This window comes from Lontra canadensis, unplaced genomic scaffold (genome assembly GCF_010015895.1).
Source record: "Lontra canadensis isolate GAN:19392208 unplaced genomic scaffold, GSC_riverotter_1.0 scaffold83, whole genome shotgun sequence".
Classification (NCBI taxonomy): domain Eukaryota; kingdom Metazoa; phylum Chordata; class Mammalia; order Carnivora; family Mustelidae; genus Lontra; species Lontra canadensis.
Window position 1 is genome coordinate 9,098,887 of NW_022631077.1, and position 18,060 is coordinate 9,116,946.

The 18,060-nt window shown below is 36.7% G+C and overlaps 1 protein-coding gene across 4 annotated transcripts in view; it reads left to right on the forward strand.

Annotated features, from left to right (window-relative positions):
- Positions 1 to 18,060, forward strand: part of MTFR1 (mitochondrial fission regulator 1) — a 60,151-nt gene that overhangs the window by 40,507 nt on the left and 1,584 nt on the right. For all 4 annotated transcript variants that reach the window (XM_032882644.1, XM_032882645.1, XM_032882647.1 and 1 more), the window contains 3 exons: positions 796 to 911; positions 15,468 to 15,700; positions 17,567 to 17,843. In XM_032882644.1, the coding sequence (XP_032738535.1) occupies positions 796 to 911; positions 15,468 to 15,700; positions 17,567 to 17,843 (626 nt within the window). The remainder of the gene's footprint in view (positions 1 to 795; positions 912 to 15,467; positions 15,701 to 17,566; positions 17,844 to 18,060) is intronic.

Sequence of the window (18,060 nt, forward strand, 5' to 3'; positions counted from 1 at the left end):
TTTTTTTTTTTTTTTAAGATTTTGTTTATTTATTTGAGAGAGAGCATGAAGCAAGGGGAAGGGGCAGAGGAAGAAGGAAAAACAGACTCCCTGCTGAGCAGGGAGGCCAACAGGGCTCTATCCCAAGACCATGGGATCATGACCTGAGCCAAAGGCAGATGTTTAACCAACTGAGCCACCCAAGCGCCCCTTGAGAACATTTTTGATAAATGCATTAATAAGTAAATCTCTTTGGCCTTTTTAACTTTTCTTCAATTACAAAGTCTGCATTTTCTCATTTATTTAAAGCTTACTGTTACTTATTTTTAGGAAGTATTAATCTGGTAACTTAATTTTAAAATTATATTCATTGGCATTGTACTTATAAAAAGACAAATTTAATTCAATTAAATTATCTTTCCTTTTTTTAAAGTAAATTCAGGAACTTCAAGAATTTCAGAATATTCTCATTTTTGTGGTTAAGGTTAACTAGGGAATTCTGTCTTATTGCAATTAGTATTTTTTGTTTTTTACAGTTAATACTTTTATTTAAAAATTCATGATTTAAGGATTTTTTAAAAATATTTTTTCAGCATTTTAACAGATCTATATAATACCCATTTATTATAATTCAGAGATTGTTATACATTCCTAGGCAACTGTGTGACATAACTAATGGTCCATTTTGTGGGGACCTTCAATGTAAATATAGATACTGTCCATGTGGTTTTAACACCAGAGCTGATGATTTTCTTTTAGGTGATTAAGTTTTATTCTGACATCTTGGTACCAAAGAACTTCCCTTATAACTTACAGCTTACCAGCCCTACAACAGAATGGAGCCCAAACCATCTGGGAGAAGATGCAGTGGTGTCTTTTGCAGATGTTGGATGGGTAGCCAAAGAAGAAGGAGAATGTTCAACAAGACAAAGGTAAGTCTGGAAGGCTATCAGCTGGGATGCAGTATTTATTATTTTAAAAGGTGATATATTTGCAGTATTTCCTTTTAGTAATTTGATCTCTGGTAACTAAGCCCGTTGTTTTTCTCAAGCAGTCTTATTTTCTGTTCATTTTAAAGACTCAGTATTTGTAGAGTTCCTAGAGACATGTAACTGTCTTAAGTCTCTATGAATCATAGAATTGCCAGCCCTTCAGGAGTTTAATATTAAACGAAAAGGAACTATCATAAATGTGTTTAGATAAGTAATTTTTATTTTTGGGGGGGCGGGGGTTTTATTGGGGCAGAGGAACTTGTGATTCTTAGTAGGTAATTGGTATAATTACGGGAGAATGCTTCCTAAAAGTTAAGTCAAGATGAGTTTTGTTTCAAAGGACAGACTGTGTAAGTTAGATGCTTCCATTTATTTGAAAGAGTCTGAATGAATTATTGACTATGCTTCAGTCTTATGAACAGTCGTGCAGCATATTTCAACTCTTCATTCTTATTAGGCCTCAAAGATACAGAGATAAAACAAGACACTGATTTCCAGGAATGTTTCTTGTGCTAGAGGAGATTAAAAAGGAAGTCAGTACTATAAAGTTGTTAAGTAAATACAGAAGGCCCCTGTGGGATGAGAGAGGTTTGGCAAGGCTTCTCAGAGGAGAGGACAGTGAAGCTGAAGGACAACCAGCAGAGGTAGGAAGGTTTCATGGAAGGGAGAACTAATTATGAGTGTCAAATACTAGGGTAGGTAAATTAAAAAAACGAGCAAGTTTCAATTTTGTTTTGCAGTTGGAAGATTGTCATTGACTTTAGCAAGAGTAATTTCATTTGAATGGTTTTAGCTGGATAAAATAAGAATCAAGTAATCCAAGAGCAAAGAAGGAATTTGATTTGAATGACAAGTAGAAGTGAGGACATAGCTGTAGATGAACACAGACCAGGTATTGCAGGATTAGCAGGTAAAGAGCCTTTCTTTTTAAAGATGTTCATTTTATTTTTTTAAACTTTTTATCTTGAGATAGTAGTAGATTCTTCATATATAGTTGTAAGAAATTTTACAGAGACTTTTCTGTATTTCCTGTACTCTTTACCTAATTTTTTTCCAGTGGCAGCATCCAGCAAAATTGGTACAATATCACAAGCAGGATTTGACATTGATAAAAGTCAATAAAGTTGCTATGAACATTGGTGAACCAGATTTTGAGTGAACATAAATTTTTATTTCTCTGGGATGAGTGCCTGTAAGTGCAATTCGTGGGTCATCTCAGTCAACTATAGTTGCATGTTTACGTTTTAAGAAACTGACAATTACATTCCTACTAGTAATGTGTGGCTTATTCAGATCCAGCCTCACCAGTCTTCGGTGTTGTCATTCTTTTTTCTTTTCTTGCCAATCTGGTAGTTGTGAAGTTGTGTGTATCATTGTGGTTTTCATTTGTGTTTTCTTAATGGCTAATGATGTTGAACATCTTTTCAAGAGTTTATCTGCCATCTTTATTATCCTTTTGGATACAGTGTTCTCTTCATGTCTTACCCCATTTTCTAATTGGAGTTTACTCCAAGAGTTCTTTATTTATTTTAGATATGAGTCCTTGTCAGATAACGTAGTTTGTAAACCTTTCTCCCACATATATGGGGACAAGTGAAAGCTTGTCTGTTCATCTACTTAACAGTCTTTCCCAAAGCAAAAGCTTCTAATTTTGCTAACGTCCAATTTAGCAATTTTTTTCTTTTATGGGTCATGCTTTTGCTGTCAGTGTAAGAACTTGGGGCCTAGTGTGAGAGTCTGCAGGTTCTCTCTCTTTTTAAAATCTGTCCTTCAATTATTAGACTAACCAAAAGAATGAGGAGGAATGATGGCAAATTTTCCCTCCCAGACACCACCTTCTGTATAGCACGGGCCATTAATAGTATAAAGAGTAAACTACCATAAAGAATATTTATTTCCTGTGGAAAATTACTTTTCTTTTGAGTCAGATTGCAAGCTAGGTTAAGACAAATGAAAAGAAACAAAATGTTAATTTATTGAGAGAAACAGTCTATTTCCACTGCTTTTGGCAAATCTTAAACAGGGTCTGAAGAAAGCATTATGTGTTTGAAAAAAAATCACGAAGATGGTAAATTGGTGTTTCCATGCTTTTTTTTTTTTTTTTCTGTCTGAAATCATCACTGGTTAAAGACAGAAGCTACTTCATTTCTACAAAGGAATGCCATGAACTTTTAAGACAGGCGCTGTCACACTTCTGTGAACAATCAAAGTAAAAAAGGTCATTGTCATAAGAGAAAAATAAAGACAACCAGAGAACTTTAAAGGCATTTAGCTACTCTGCTATCCTCAATTAGTGTTTTTATATATTCAGTGATATAAAAAAAAAAAAACAGAGCATGGAGCCTAGGGTGATACAAGAAAATAGGCACATTATAATGACATGGTGAAGGGACAAACATTCCACTGTCACAGAGAACCTCACATTGCTTAATTTCAGTTTAAGGGGTTATTTAAATTCATGGCCTTTTGGAAATTTAATGATATGTTGTGGTTCATCTGAGCTTGTCAGTTGGCCACAAGCTGGCCCCACCTTTTCTTTTTTTTAAATATTTCATTTATTTATTTGAGAGAGAGAGAGAAAGAAAGAGCTTGAGTGGGGTGAGGGGCAGAGGAAGAAGCAGGCTCCCTGCGGAGCAGGAAGCCTGATATGGGACTCGATTCCAGGACCCTGGGATCATGACCTGAGCCGAAGGCAGATGCTTAACCCACTGAGCCACCCAGGTGCCCCAGTAAATAAATTTTCAGTGTCCAGTTCATTTACTCCTTGAGGAGTCCTGAAGTAGCCAGTCTCTCCTCATGACTGTCCCCAGGAATTCGCAGCAATCCAGAATCTTTCTTTTCTGTCCTTTGGTTACTTTCAGTATGCCCCATCCAATGAGTTTGAGGCATATGTCTGAAGCTTTCGATATTTTCCTGATTCTTCATTTGTTCTGGTAACATGTCTATATATCCCTGTCTTATAATGGAAGAAACCCTCATGAACTTGCCTTATGGCTTGAACTGGTCCATTTTGCATGATTTCTTTCATTATCTGTTTCAGTGGAGGACAGGATTGGCATATCCTGTCTGATTTCTCAGTTTTGTTGGGACATGTTTTTTTTTCTTTTAATAGTTCTGTTTTACGTTTAAGTGTGCTCCTTTGATTTATATTTTGTAGTTTTCTCCAGTGAAATCTGGGCCTGGAGATTTGTTCTTGGTGTGTTTTAAAATTATGAATTCATTTTTCTCCAAGTTACAGAACTGTTCTGTCAGTTTCATTTGGATGAAATCTCGGTTGTGCCTCTCAGGGAATTGGTCCATTTCATTTGAGTGGTCAGATTTATGTGTGTGGTATTATCCATAGCATTTCCTTATCTTGATGTTTACAAGATGTGTAGTTGTATCCTCGGTTTCATTCTTGATACTAATTAATTTGTATCTTCTCTTTTTTTTTTTAGTAAGTTCTATTCATCTTTTCAAAGTTCATCTTTTCAAAGAATCATCTTTTCAAAGAATCTCTTTTCATTTTTCTGTTTTCAATTTTGTTGATTTCTCCTATTTTCTTCTGGTTGTTTTGAGTTTGTTTTGCTCTTATTTTTCTAGGTTTTTAAAGTGGGAGCTTACTTTATTAATTTGAGGCTTTTCCTTTTTTCTAATACAGTAGTCCCACCATATCTTCATTTTCACTTTCCACAATTTCAGTTACCTACAGTCAACTGTGGTCCAGAAGCATATGATCCTCCTTCTGACATATTGTCAGAATGTCAGTAATAGCATAATTCTACATTAATTCTACATTTACCTCACTTCATTTTATGTAGGCATTTTATCATCTGTTACCACAATAAGGGTGAGTACAGTACAGTAAGACATTTTTTTTTAAAGTATTTTATTTATTTATTTGACAGAGATCACAAGTAAGCAGAGAGGCAGGCAGGTGTGGGGGAAACAAGCTGCCTGCTGAGAAGAAAGCTCAATCCCAGGACTCTGGGATCATGATCTGAGCCGAAGGCAGAAGCTTTAACTCACTGAGCCACCCAGGTGCCTCACAATAAGACATTTTGTGAGATAACATTCATGTAACCTTTATTACAGCACATTGTTATAATTGTTCTGTTTTATTATTAGTTATTTTTACTGTTTTACTGTGCCTAACTTATTGAACTTTATCATTGATATATATGTATAGGCAAGAACATACTATATATAGCATCCAGTACTCTCCAGAGTTTCAGGCTTACATGGAGGTCTTGGAACATATTTCTCCATGGATAAGGGGAGACTACTGTAAAACCATTTTAGTGCTATAAATCTCCCTCTCAGCATTGCTTTAGCTGCACCCTACAAGTTTCAGTATATTCAGTATGTTTTTAAAAATCCGTTCACTGTATTTTCTTTTAAATTTCCCTTGAGATGTCTTCTTTGATCTATGAATTATTTTGAAGTTTGTTCGGTTTCCAGATATTTGGAAATTTTGCTGTTACTCCGTTATTTAGTTCTAGTTTGATTCTATTGTGGCCAGAGAACACATGCTGTATACTTCCATTTTAAATTTGTTGAATTTTTTATTTCAGTGGTCCCAGATATGGGCCATTTTTGTTTATATTCTCTGGTTACTTGAAAAAAAGAAGTGTATTATGCATGGCATATCCTGTAAATGTCAAATAGATCCGTTGTTGAATTTTTTTCTATCCTTCCTCATTGTCTGTTCTTACAGTTGAAAAGGGGGTGGTGAGATCCAACTATATTTGTGGGTGTGTGTGTGTGTCTCCTTTCTGTTTTAATAGTTTTTGGTTTTTGAAAAAAACATTTTGAAGTGTGTTTGGTGAGTACACATTAGAAATGCTGTGTCTTATCATTTCACTGTTATTTAATGTCCCTCTCTATTCCAGATCATTTTCTTTTTCTGTTTGTATACTTTCACCCTGTGTCATTACATTTGAAGCGAGTTTCTTGTAGACGGCATTCTGTTGGGTCAAAATTTTTTACTCCACTCTGCCAATCTCTCTTTTAATTGGTATATATAAAAACCATTTATGTTTATGTAATTTTTATGTTAGAATATAAGTCTACATTTTTTCTCTTCTGTTCCCTTTTTTTATACTTTTCTGTGGAGTACTTAAACATTTTTTTGGAATCCATTTTTGATTTATCTGTTTTTAAGTGTCTCTCTTTGTAAAGTTCTTTTGGTGGTTGATCTAACTATTACATTGTATATACCTAACTTAATGACATTCTACTGGTATTGTCATTTTACCAGTTAGTCTTCTCCTTTATGTCCCTGTACCCTCCCATGTTTATAATTTCAGTATATTTCCTTCAACAGTATATTTCCTTCAAATGATTTAGAAAGAGAAGAAAATAAGTCTGTTTACCCACATTTGCTGAGTTTTTCTTTCTGCCTGATGCGGTTTCTCCTTATATTGCTTTCTTTCTGTTTAGAGAGCTCCTTCAGCTATTATTTTAGGTTGGGTTTGCTTGCTCTAGTTTTTTTTTAGGGTTTTTTTTTTTTTTTTTTCCTTTCATTTGAGAATTCTTGATTTCCCCAATTTTGAGGGATATATTTGCTGGATTATGAGGTTATGAGTTCACAGTTATTTTCTTTGAGCACTTGAAAAATGTGCCAGTTTCTGGAAGCCTCCATGTTTCAGGTGAGAAATCCTTTGTCATTCAAAGAAGTTTTCCCCTATAAGTAGGGTGCCCTTTCTTTCTAGTTGCTTTAAAAATTTCTCCTTTGTCTTTGGTTTTCAGAAGTTTGGGTAAGGTGTTTCTTGGCATTTATTTCTTTGTGTTTATCTTGTTTTGGGTTCACTCAGTTTCTTGAATTTCCAAGTTTATGTCTTTTGTCATTTCTGTAAATATTTTCTTTAAGTTGTCTGCCCATTATTTCTTTTTCTTTCCTTTTTTTTTTTTTTAAGATTTTATTTATTTATTTGTCAGAGAGAGAGAACACGAGCAGGCAGAGTGGCAGGCAGAGGCAGAGGCTCCCTGCTGAGCAAGGAGCCCAATGTGGGACTAGATCCCAAGACCCTGGGATCATGACCTGAGCTGAAGGCAGCGGCTTAACCGACTGAGCCACCCAGGCATCCCTGCCCATTATTTTTTTAAGTACTTTTTCAGCCTGGCCCTTTTTCTCCTTTCCTTCTGGGACCCTGATAAACCAAATATTAGATCTTTTATAGTCATACAGGTTACTGAGACTCTTCAGTTTTTCCTAGTCTGTTTGCTCTTTGCTTTTCAAATTGGTTAATTTTTCTTGTTCTGTCTCCAGATTCAGTGATGCTTTCCTCTGTCTTCACCATTCTGTTTTTGATCTATCCACTGTGTTTTCAGTTATTTTACTTTTTAGTTCTAAAATCGTTACTTGGTTCTCACTTATATTTTCTTTTGCTTTGCTGAGACTGTTTCAGGAGTGCTGGTAATTTTTCATTGAAACCTTTTTATCATAGCTTCTTTATGTCAGATTTTAACATCTCTATCTTCTCAGAGTTGGCATCTGTTGTCTTTTTCATTCATTTTATGTTCTTTAGGTTTCTTGGTATAAAGAATGATTTTTGATTGAAACCTAGATATTTTCTAGATCTAAACCTGTTCTTTTAGCTGTTTTTCACTAATAGCAGTCTGGCTGGGAAAGAGTAGGTGCCACCTTACTTCTGCCAGGTGGGAATAGAAATCCAGGTTTCCCATTACGCCTCCCATTCACCCCTGAGGGTGTTGGTGGGAGCTCCAGCTCTCCACAAGGCCTCTTGTGACACCATCCCAGCAGGCAGATGTGAGTGCCTCATTATTGCTGAATGGGGTGTAATTTGAGGCTCCCCACATTATCTCCACTATACTATGAGGGGTGGGATGCCCTTGTGACGTTCCTTCTCCCTGCTTTCTGTGACAGCATCCTGCAGAGTATGAGGTACCGCTTTACAGCCTAGTAAGGATGGAAGTTAGCCTTTGTTGCATGGTAAGAGTGGGGCCACAGTGCTTTCTGTGATGTTTGGAGTAGAGCAGTTATTTTATTACTATTATTTTAAAAGATTTTATTAATTTATTAGAGAAAGACCGAACACAAGTAGGAGGTAGAGGAAGAGGGAGAAGCAGACTCCCTACTGAGCAGGGAGCCTGACACAGGGCTCAGTTCTAGAACCCTGGGATCATGACCTGAGCCAAAGGCAGACACTTAACTGTGCTACCCAGGTGCTCCTAGAGAAGTTATTTTTACATAACTTCTCTCTCTTGGGAGCCTACCCTTTTCTTGGTCCTTTGGCTGGGAGAGCAGGCTTTTGTTGGGCTTTTTTTCCCCTGCATCTGCTGACATTTCTGGGTTACCCATTACTCCAGCAACCAGTCTGGGATATATGAAGCAAAAGAAAAAGTTGGGGCACTCACTCCTACATTTTTTTTTTTTTTTTTGACTCCCAAAATCCCAGCCATTCTGTCTTCTTCCCAGCTTTCAGTCATCTACATTTGTTTTATGTATAATGTCTAGGGGTTTTAGTTTTAGTTAGAGGAAGAATAGGGAAAACTAGTCTACTCTATCCTCCCGGAAAGAGAAGTCTCTAAAGGACTTTTAACAAAAATGTCATGTTTGTAGAGGATATGACATGGGGTAGCTGTTAATGGGGATTGTGATAATAGTAACTGAATTGGCATAATGGATCTGAATAATGGATTTGGCCTGTGATGTTGAAAATAATTGGATAAAGGGTCTTTGAAAAGGTGCCTGGAAGTACTCTAGGTAAAGGTAACCTGAACTTGAACAAAGTAAGAAGGAAACAGAGGAAACCCAGCTGGATTTGAGTGGTGCTCTAGAGGGAGGGAGTTGCAAAGGTAGTGAAGTGCCCATGGCCATGGTTACAGGGTTAGTGATACGGCCTACATGATTAGGAAAATTGGACAGACTTTTTCTTTTGAGTATGGTGCTATATTGCCCTTTGTATTGATTATTTACAAATTATAGATGGAGATTATGTAATAAAAATTTTTTTTAGGGGTACCTGGGTGGCTCAGTGGGTTAAGCCTCTGCCTTTGGCTCAGGTCATGGTCCCAGGGTCCTGGGATGGAGCCCCGTATCGGGCTCTCTGCTCAAGCGGGGAGCCTGCTTCCTCCTCTCTCTCTACCTGCTTCTCTGCCTGCTTGTGATCTCTGTCAAATAAATAATAAAAAAATTAAAAAAAATTTTTTTTAAAGCATAACTTTAAATCTTTTTTTTTTTTTTTTTTTTTAAGATTTAATTTTTAGGTAATCTCTATACCCTGTGTGGGGCTTAAACTTACTACCCCAAGATCAGGAGTCACATGCTCCACCAACTGAGCCAGCCTGTCCCTTGTAACTTAAATCTTAAAGACAATATGAATGAGAGTAGATTCAAGAACTTGTATATTTCAGTTTGAGTGTTTCTCTCTCATATTTGTATTTGTTTGAAAGCCAGAGCTATTGGAGATACTTGTTTCTTCTTTCTCCCTTCAAATTTATCTTAATGACACTTCTATTAACCATTAAACTGTCACAGTATTTTCTCTGGGAAAATAGCTATATAAGAGCCCTTCAGAGTTATTGTACAAATGATTTTTTTCAAATGCTGAGAACTTCAGTTTTTTTTCTTTATATTAGAAGAATTAATACTTGTGTTGAGGGGCACTTGGGTGGCTCAGTTGGTTAAGTGTCTGCCTTTGCCTCGGGTCATGATCCCAGGCTCCTGGGATAGAACCTGCATGGCATTGGGCTCCCTGCTCAGTGCGGAGCCTGCTTCTCCTTCCTCCTCTCCCTCTGCCTCTCCCCCTGTTAGTGCTCTCTCTCTGTCAAGTAAATAAAATCTTAAAAAACAAACCTGTCTTGAGAATTTTAGAAGATAACATGAAAGAACTTATCACAACTTAGCACTGTAGCATGCAGAGTAAGGCCTCATTTTTTTCTCTTCTATACACATTTTCATTTCCCTTTGAATTAGCAGAATGGCCTCAAAATTGGAAAGAATTATAAGCAGCATTGAGATTCTTTGAAAGGATCAATATAATTGACAATCTTGTTTTAAGATAATCCATTTGGGGCGCCTGGGTGGCTCAGTGGGTTAAGCCTCTGCCTTCCGCTCAGGTCATGTCTGTCAAATAAATAAATAAAATCTTAAAAAAAAAAAAAGATAATCCATTTGTTTTCTTTCATAGTAGTAGCCTAAGGAGAATGTGTATCTTTAGATATGTACACAGCATAGCATTTGTATTATGTGTGATGAAATTAAAGACTATAATCTCTGTGGCTTCTTAGTAGACAACATAGACATTGTCATCAAGTATTTGATAGCTTTTAGAGTAGAAGAATATTTAAGGAATATTGGAATATTTCAAGTTCAATATATTAATCTAATTGTACCTTCTTGATTCTGAGTGCCACATACATATCAAAATGAGTATGCAGCAAATGCAAATTTATAGGTTCATAGGACTTGAAAGTATTAAAGGTAGCCCCTTTGCTTACCAGATTGATTGTAATCTAATGACCAAGATGAACATATTTATAAAAATCTGCGATATAAAGATAGCAAAGTGAGATTGAGGATTTGACTGAAGATATCCAGTTTAATTTTTCAAATTTCAATGTGAGTATAGAATGGAATGCGCTGTTCAAGGAGTTTTGGGGAGGAACTCTGACCTCATAGAGGAGGACCTTGATTAACAAGATTCCAAAGGAGATGACTCAGCATGCAAGCTGGCTGGTTTGCCACAGCTCCACAGATGTGAGGGTAGACCAGGAAACTCCGTAGACTGGAGCAAGACCTTTTCCTATTCACAGCACATCAAAAAGCAGTTATTCTCATTCCTATTTTAATTTTAATTAATTGACAGTAGATGTTAATTGATAATATACATCAATAAGATACTGCAGTCAGTACTGCATTAAATACATGGATTTAATGTTATTCTTATTAAATAATCACTTTTAGGAAGGTCCAGCTTTTAAAATGCCAAAACAAGAACAGAGTCTAAAACAGCTAATGCAGTGGTCATCTGGATCTGTAGCCTTAGAAAAGTCCTGCCTTACTCCCCACTATAGATCCTTTAATGGATTACTTGCCTCTGAAAATAATTTCCCTGTCCAGTTGTCTATTCAGCTACTTATGCGCTTTGAAAAGAGACTTTGTTTTCAGGGAACTGAATTGCTGCTTTTCCCCCCTCCCTGGATCCTGTTGAAAAGAGAGTATATTTTTATCTTTCTGGGCTGTTCTCTAAACTAAAAAGGTGTGGGAGAGTTAGTAACAGTCATCCTAGGAATATCATCTTTCATAGGGCAATGGCTAATTTAAAATGAACTCAGATTTTGATTTTTCATTAACTGTGTGATAGAAAGGACTTCAGAGGTACATTATATTTAATTTAGAATTTTCTTTGAAATGGTTAGCGAGCTTAAAAAGCCCTTCGTATTTATCTAAGTTGTACTCCAAAAGTGGCTGCCCTTGATAATATCATCTAAGATATAAGAGAGCTAGAAAACTCTTGTGCAGTGCCACTCTGAACAGGAGCTTGCCATAAGGCATTTTGGAGCCAAACTCAAAAAAGGTAGAAATCTCACCTGTAGAAGTTGGGATGCAGAAAATGTTTTTGTTTTTTTTTTTTTTCTTCCAGAAAATGGTTTTTAAGAGATGATCATGATTTGTCTTCTGCTTTTGGGACATCCATACTTGATCCTTCTTTTTGTTGTTTTTGTTTTATATTTGCTTTGTTTCTTTAAAAGTTCTCAGAATTATACATACGGATTTTAGAAAAGATCATTTTTCTTCATTTGGATTAATTCTGCCTCTGTATTGTAGCTTTTACTAGCCCTTTGAAGGATGACAGAACACATTGGTTCTGAGAATGAATTATTTGTCAGATGTCTTATAGGACATGTCTGTGGGAAAGGGTGTATGCATTTTTTTTTTAAGATTTTATTTATTTATTTGACAGATAGAGATCACAAGTAGGCAGAGAGGCAGGCAGAGAGAGAAGGGGGAAAGCAGGCTCCCCGCCAAGCAGAGAGCCCGACGCGGGGCTCAATCCCAGGACCCTGATATCATGACCTGAGCTGAAGGCAGAGGCTCAACCCACTGAGCCACTCAGGCACCCGGGTGTATGCATTTTTAAAGGAAGGAACATGTCTGAGAATTTCATAAAATCTAAATATTTTCCACAAGAATTACACAAGAATATTGCAGAATAACGTCTTGGCTTTTTTTGTTTTTGGTTCTTGCGTTCCTATAAATGTCAAATCTTTCTGTGGCTTTGAGAAGACATGATCATTTCAGGATTACTTTCCTTTTTCAGCTTCTAAAAATCCACATTTAAAGTTCGACATTTACTACAATTACTGTGTATGGTCATAACCATTAACAGTATTATTTCACATAAGGAAATAAAAATAGGATAGACAAAAATACAGATGATCTGACACTGTTACTTAAATTATTTTCCTAATGGACTAAACTTTTTCCCTGTTATCCTGGCACACTTGTTTTCAAGATTAACAATAGTGAGTGTTTTGTCTTTAATTTTCAGTAGAAAATCAAAAAGAAAAAACTGATCTGTAGGAGTTTTGGGGAGATGCAGTACCTTCTTTTTTTTAACATTGCAGTTGCTGTTCAATATTCATTAATTCTCTCAATTCATTTTGGCAAGAAGATTTTGAAGTAAGCTGTTCAAACATGATTTATAGTTGATTAGTTGATCTCTTAATCCAAATTGTCATATTATCTTGTTCTAATTCTGGATATTGAAGAGTAAATGTTCATGGGATTTGAACTTCAGCTTACTTGAATGGTAACATTTTTAAGACAAACTTACAGTTATTTAAAACTTTTGGATCCTGAAATCTGTAGAATTTTAAGTGGGAAAATATTGTCTACTAAAGTGACCACTAGGGGGCATTTGGCCGGCTCTGTTGGAAGAGCATGCAACTCTTGAACTTGGGGTCATGAGTTTGCGCCCTTGTTGTATATCGAGATTACTTAAAACTTAAAAAAAATCCACTAGTTTTTGAATAAGCAGTATTATAACATCATTTTTTGATGAGTGACACTAGAGATTCTGGTATCCAGAATTTATTTGCTGTTACAATATAGACTTGAAGAAATTTCTATGTTCATACATAATAGGAAAACAAACCATCATTCTCCTATCCCCAGATACAAAAAGATTCATTCTTTTGGGTTCATTTTTTAATTTTTATTTATTTTTAATATTTTTTAATTTTTTAATTTTATTATTTTTTTAAAGATCTTATTTATTTGACAGAGATCACAAGTAGGCAGAGAGGCAGGCAGAGAGAGGAGGAAGCAGGCTCCCCGCGGAGCAGAGAGCCCGATGCGGGGCTCGATCCCAGGACCCCAGGACCATGACCTGAGCCGAAGGCAGAGCCTTTAATCCACTGAGCCACCCGGGTGCCCCTGGGTTCATTTTTTTAAAGCAAAGTGTGTGCATGCCCTTTTGCAAAGAAATAAATCTTTAAAAAAAAATGACAGTGCCCTATTAAAATTTTCTTTATTGCAGGTGATTAGAGCACATGCATCTAATCTATAACTTATATAACATGTAATCTTTCAAAGAACATACTAATGTATGTAATCAGAATATAGGTACTATTCCTTAAAGAAGTTTTTACCATTCTTTAGTTTTCATGTACTTTTAAAGAAATTTCATCACCTGTTTCTTCCCAGTGTGGAGGTAAGCAGCGGAATGGTGATTAAAGCTTTGTAAGCCAAACCTATTTCTCTATCCCACAGATACCCAACTTAAAATTAATAAAGTCAGTCTTTTTTTTTAAAGATTTTATTTATTTATTTGACAGAGAGGGAACACAAGCAGGGGGAGTGGGAGAGGGCGAGGCAGGCTTCCAAAAGAGCAGGGAGCCCAGTGCAGGGCTCAATCAATCCCAGGGCCCTGGGATCATGACCTGAGCTGAAGGCTGATGCTTTAATGACTGAGCCACCCAGGCGTCCCTAAAGTTAGTATTTTTAAAGTTTCTTGCTAGTTAAGCTAAGGCTAGGGGACAACTGAGCTATTTAGTCTCCAGATATTTTTGTTTAATAATATTACGGGGAAAAAAGTTTACAGACATCCTCCATGTCTGGTAAATTAATTAAGAGAGCATAAGCAAAATTAAATAATGAAGAAAAACTTCCGAATTCAGGGAATACCAAAAGCTAAAGGTCCAAGAATTCCTTCATTTAGAACACAAGGTAGAATGAAGAATTATAACACTTGTCAAGCAAAAATAAAATACCAATATCCAGGTAAAGGAAAATTAAAATAGAATTTAATGATGGTTTTATAACAGGATTAGGTTTGAGTACATGTAACAGAGAAGCCCCAAATAATGGCGCCTTCTACAAGATGGAAGTTTATTTCTCTCAAATCAAAAATATCGAGTAGATAGTCTGAAACGGACAGTGGCTCTACAGTGTTCACAGGGACCCAGATAGGCTCTCTGCCATCCTTAGCATTGGCTTCTACGCCCAGGTTAGCCTTTGGCTGTCTGGGACTCTCAAGTCCAGTCATCACCTTGTACTCAAGACTCAGGAGCAAGGAATGGGGGTGGGGCAAGAGATGAAAGGACTTTCTCATGGAGTCCTCTCCTATCAACATCTGCCTACATCTTGTTAGCTAGAACTCAGTCACGTGACCACATGAAACTGAGGGAACCGGGGATATGTTCATTAACTTGATTGTGGTGATTATTTCAAAATGTGTACTCAGATCATCATACTGTACACCTTAGGTAAATAAAATACAACTGTCAATTTTACTTCAGTAAAGCTGGAAGAACAAAGGGCTTAAAGGCCCAGAAAACCCAATTGTAGAAAAATAGGATGAAACAGCTGAGCGTATAAATTGATGGTTGAAAAGAAATCTGAATTCTATTCTCAGCCTCAAAAGACTTATATTTGTAACTATGGAGCAGTGCTTAGTAAAATTCTTTAAACCCAGGTGAAAAAATGAGACTGTGTATGTAGTTACTTCATGGGTTCAGTTCATTCTTGTCCCTCCTTTTCAGTTTCTGATGCTGTGTTTGGGCCATATTGTTAACACTATGTCTTGAAATTTCTTGTATTTTATCATACGTGGAAAACACTGACTTTGAAATGCAGAAGCCCAAGATCCTGGCAAAAGGCTACTGAATTACTCATTTGATTTTGTTGTCAAATGAAACCAGTAATTAGTTTACCATTTTTAAGAACATTAAGAGTTTCTTCACCTTAGTTCAAACCTACTCAAAACATGGATTAGCAAAAACATTGTTGGAATCTGTGATGCTCCTGACAATGTAGGTTTGTGCATATTATGTAGAAATTAAGAATGATGGCAGTAAGAAACCTGGCTTGGTATGTACCTGCATCAGGTTGATAAGTACTTTGTTGTTTTGAAACTTACGGGAGGGGATTTATGTAAGGTCAGTCTGCAAAGTATTTCTCAGATACCATGTTCTGATTAATTGGTAATGATCTTTATATTTCCTTACAAACCCTGTGATCTAGCCATCCTTTTTTCTTTCTTGCAGGACAGAGGTCAGATCAAGGCAACCTCTCCAGGATGACCTTCCTTTCTTTGAGAAGCCGCCAAGCAGGCAGTTTTCCTTACCAAACCTGTCTCCAGAAGATCCTCAACAGAAGACAGCACTAGCAAATGAGGAAGCATTGCAGAAGATCTGTGCCCTTGAAAATGAACTTGCTGCTCTCAGAGCTCAGATTGCCAAAATTGTAACCCTGCAAGAACAGCAAAATCTCATTACAGGTCTGTAAATCATACATTTAACCAGTGAACTGGAAATCAGGAGAATGCCACTAATTTTAAAATGTATTAGCAAATAATAGCCCTGGGGTTGTTAAAAAACCAAAGATCAGTCTTCTCCATGGTTTAGTCTAGGACCCAGTCAAGTTTAAGTGGTTTTTGTTGGTTTTGAGCAATTTTGATGCTATCAGAGAGAATGAATTTGGGAAAATACTGAAATTCATACAGTTGAATTGCTGCTATGTGAATGCACTTGGGGAAATTTTTGTCTGTGATAATGGCACCAATTTTATCAGCCGTGGAGTAATCTCAAAAGAGCCCTGACAGGGTTGAGTGCTGTTACTTACCTGCATATTGTAAGACAAGTCCTAGGCCTTTCTCCCTCCCTCTTCTGCTCTAAAATGGGCCAATAGTACCTATATGGTGGAGTTGTGATAGTAAATGTGGAAATTATATACAATGCCTTTAGCACATGGTAGCTACTTAATAATCATTTGTCTTCCTCTTGCCCAGAGTAGAAACTGAATTCAGGTCCTGTGACTCCTGGTTTAGTACTGTTTGCTTTTCTTTGTGTGCATTGTTACTTTGGAGAAGAAATCATAGCCTTGAAATCCTAGCCCATTAACCTGTTGGCAAGTAGTAGTTGTTTTTCCTAGTGGTGTTCCGGAGGCCTGGCTAGACTCAGAATTAGCCAATTCTAAAGGTTAAAGGATAAGGACAGTTACTCTGCTTCTGAGCCACTTATGCTCCTAGAGTTTAATGTAATCCAACACAGAAACCTCATCCAGCCTGTGTACTGCCAAGATGGACAGAGAGCAGATGCACTCTGGGCACTGAGTGCTTAAGAAGTAATTGGTTACTTAAATGAAATTTGCATGTAACTTTTTGAAATCCAGAAGTCCTGCCTTTGCTTTTAACTTTTAAATTGCATTTCTCTTTTGCTTTACCTCCCTCTTCTGGCAGACTATGAAAACTGCTGTAGTGAGGCAGTATGGAGATTTATGTCATTAAATGTTCTATTTACAGTCAAAAACCCTTGAGTAAAAATTTTGCATTGAGCTCCCCCTAATCAATACAGTTCAACCAGTGAACAACTGTGTCCTCTAGTTATGCAGAAAGATGAATTTTTACATCCTTATTTTGTTATCACTTTAAGTCTTACCTTGGTTACTGTTTTGAAAAGTAACACTTTTTCTTCTTTCAGAAATTTGTTGAATAATAAGCCTTAAAACTTTAAATGCCCAGTAAGTCTTACATATATATATTCCTAAAATGAATCACAAATTTACCAGTTTTTTCAAATACAGCACTGAATTGTCAGACTATGTTGAAGATGTTTATATAGTGCACACTGTTTCATATTTTATCTAAAAGTAGTCAGAGAGTGAGCAATAGCCAGGCTTGAACATTTGAGATCACAAAAACACCCCTGTTAAGTGGAACTTTTCCACCTGGAGAGTTTGGGATTAGATGCAGGTATTCAAGATTCTAACCAAGTAACCGAAACTTCCTTTACTCCCTTAACTGAGGTTTCTTTCAAGCATATTGATTTCAGGTATACAAAAATCCTTAACATAATTTTGCTGTTAAAAGTGTTTTATTTTTTTTTTAAGATTTTTTTTTTAAGATTTTTTATTTATTTGACAGAGATCACAAGTAGGCAGAGAGGCAGGCAGAGAGAGAGGAAGGGAAAGCAGGCTCCCCGCTGAGCAGAGAGCCTGACACAGGGCTCGATCCCAGGACCCTGGGATCATGACCTGAGCTGAAGGCAGAGGCTTTAACCCACTGAGCCACCCAGGCGCCCCTGTTAAAAGTATTTTATTTGCCTGTTACCATCAAGATTAAATTGATTTTTCCTTATTTCTGTAGGTGACTTAGATCCTGCCACATCTGTTACTACACCACCATCCTCTATTCCACCACCGCCGCCGCCGCCGCCCCCACCTCCCCCACCTCCCCCACCCCTTCCCCCATCAGGGCTCCACCAAAGTGTATCATCCGCTATTGACCTGATAAAAGAGCGAAGAGAGAAAAAAGCCTGTGCTGGGAAGACTTTGGTTAAGAGCAGTCCAAAGAAACCCGATATGCCAAATATGCTAGAGATCCTTAAAGATATGAACAGTGTAAAACTTCGGTCAGTAAAAAGGTGAGAATATGTTTACCTTCTCTCACACTTCTTTATTTTTGTTGTGTTTTGTAAAACAAAGTACTAGACTCCTTGAGAACTTTGTTTTATAACGATTACCATGAATAGTTCTAGTTTTTAGTTTAAAAAAAAAAATTCTTAGTTTTTATCTAAGAAATGAGCAATCATCTCTAGGTTACACTTTGTCTTTCCCCCATTACATTTAAAGTTCTTTTAT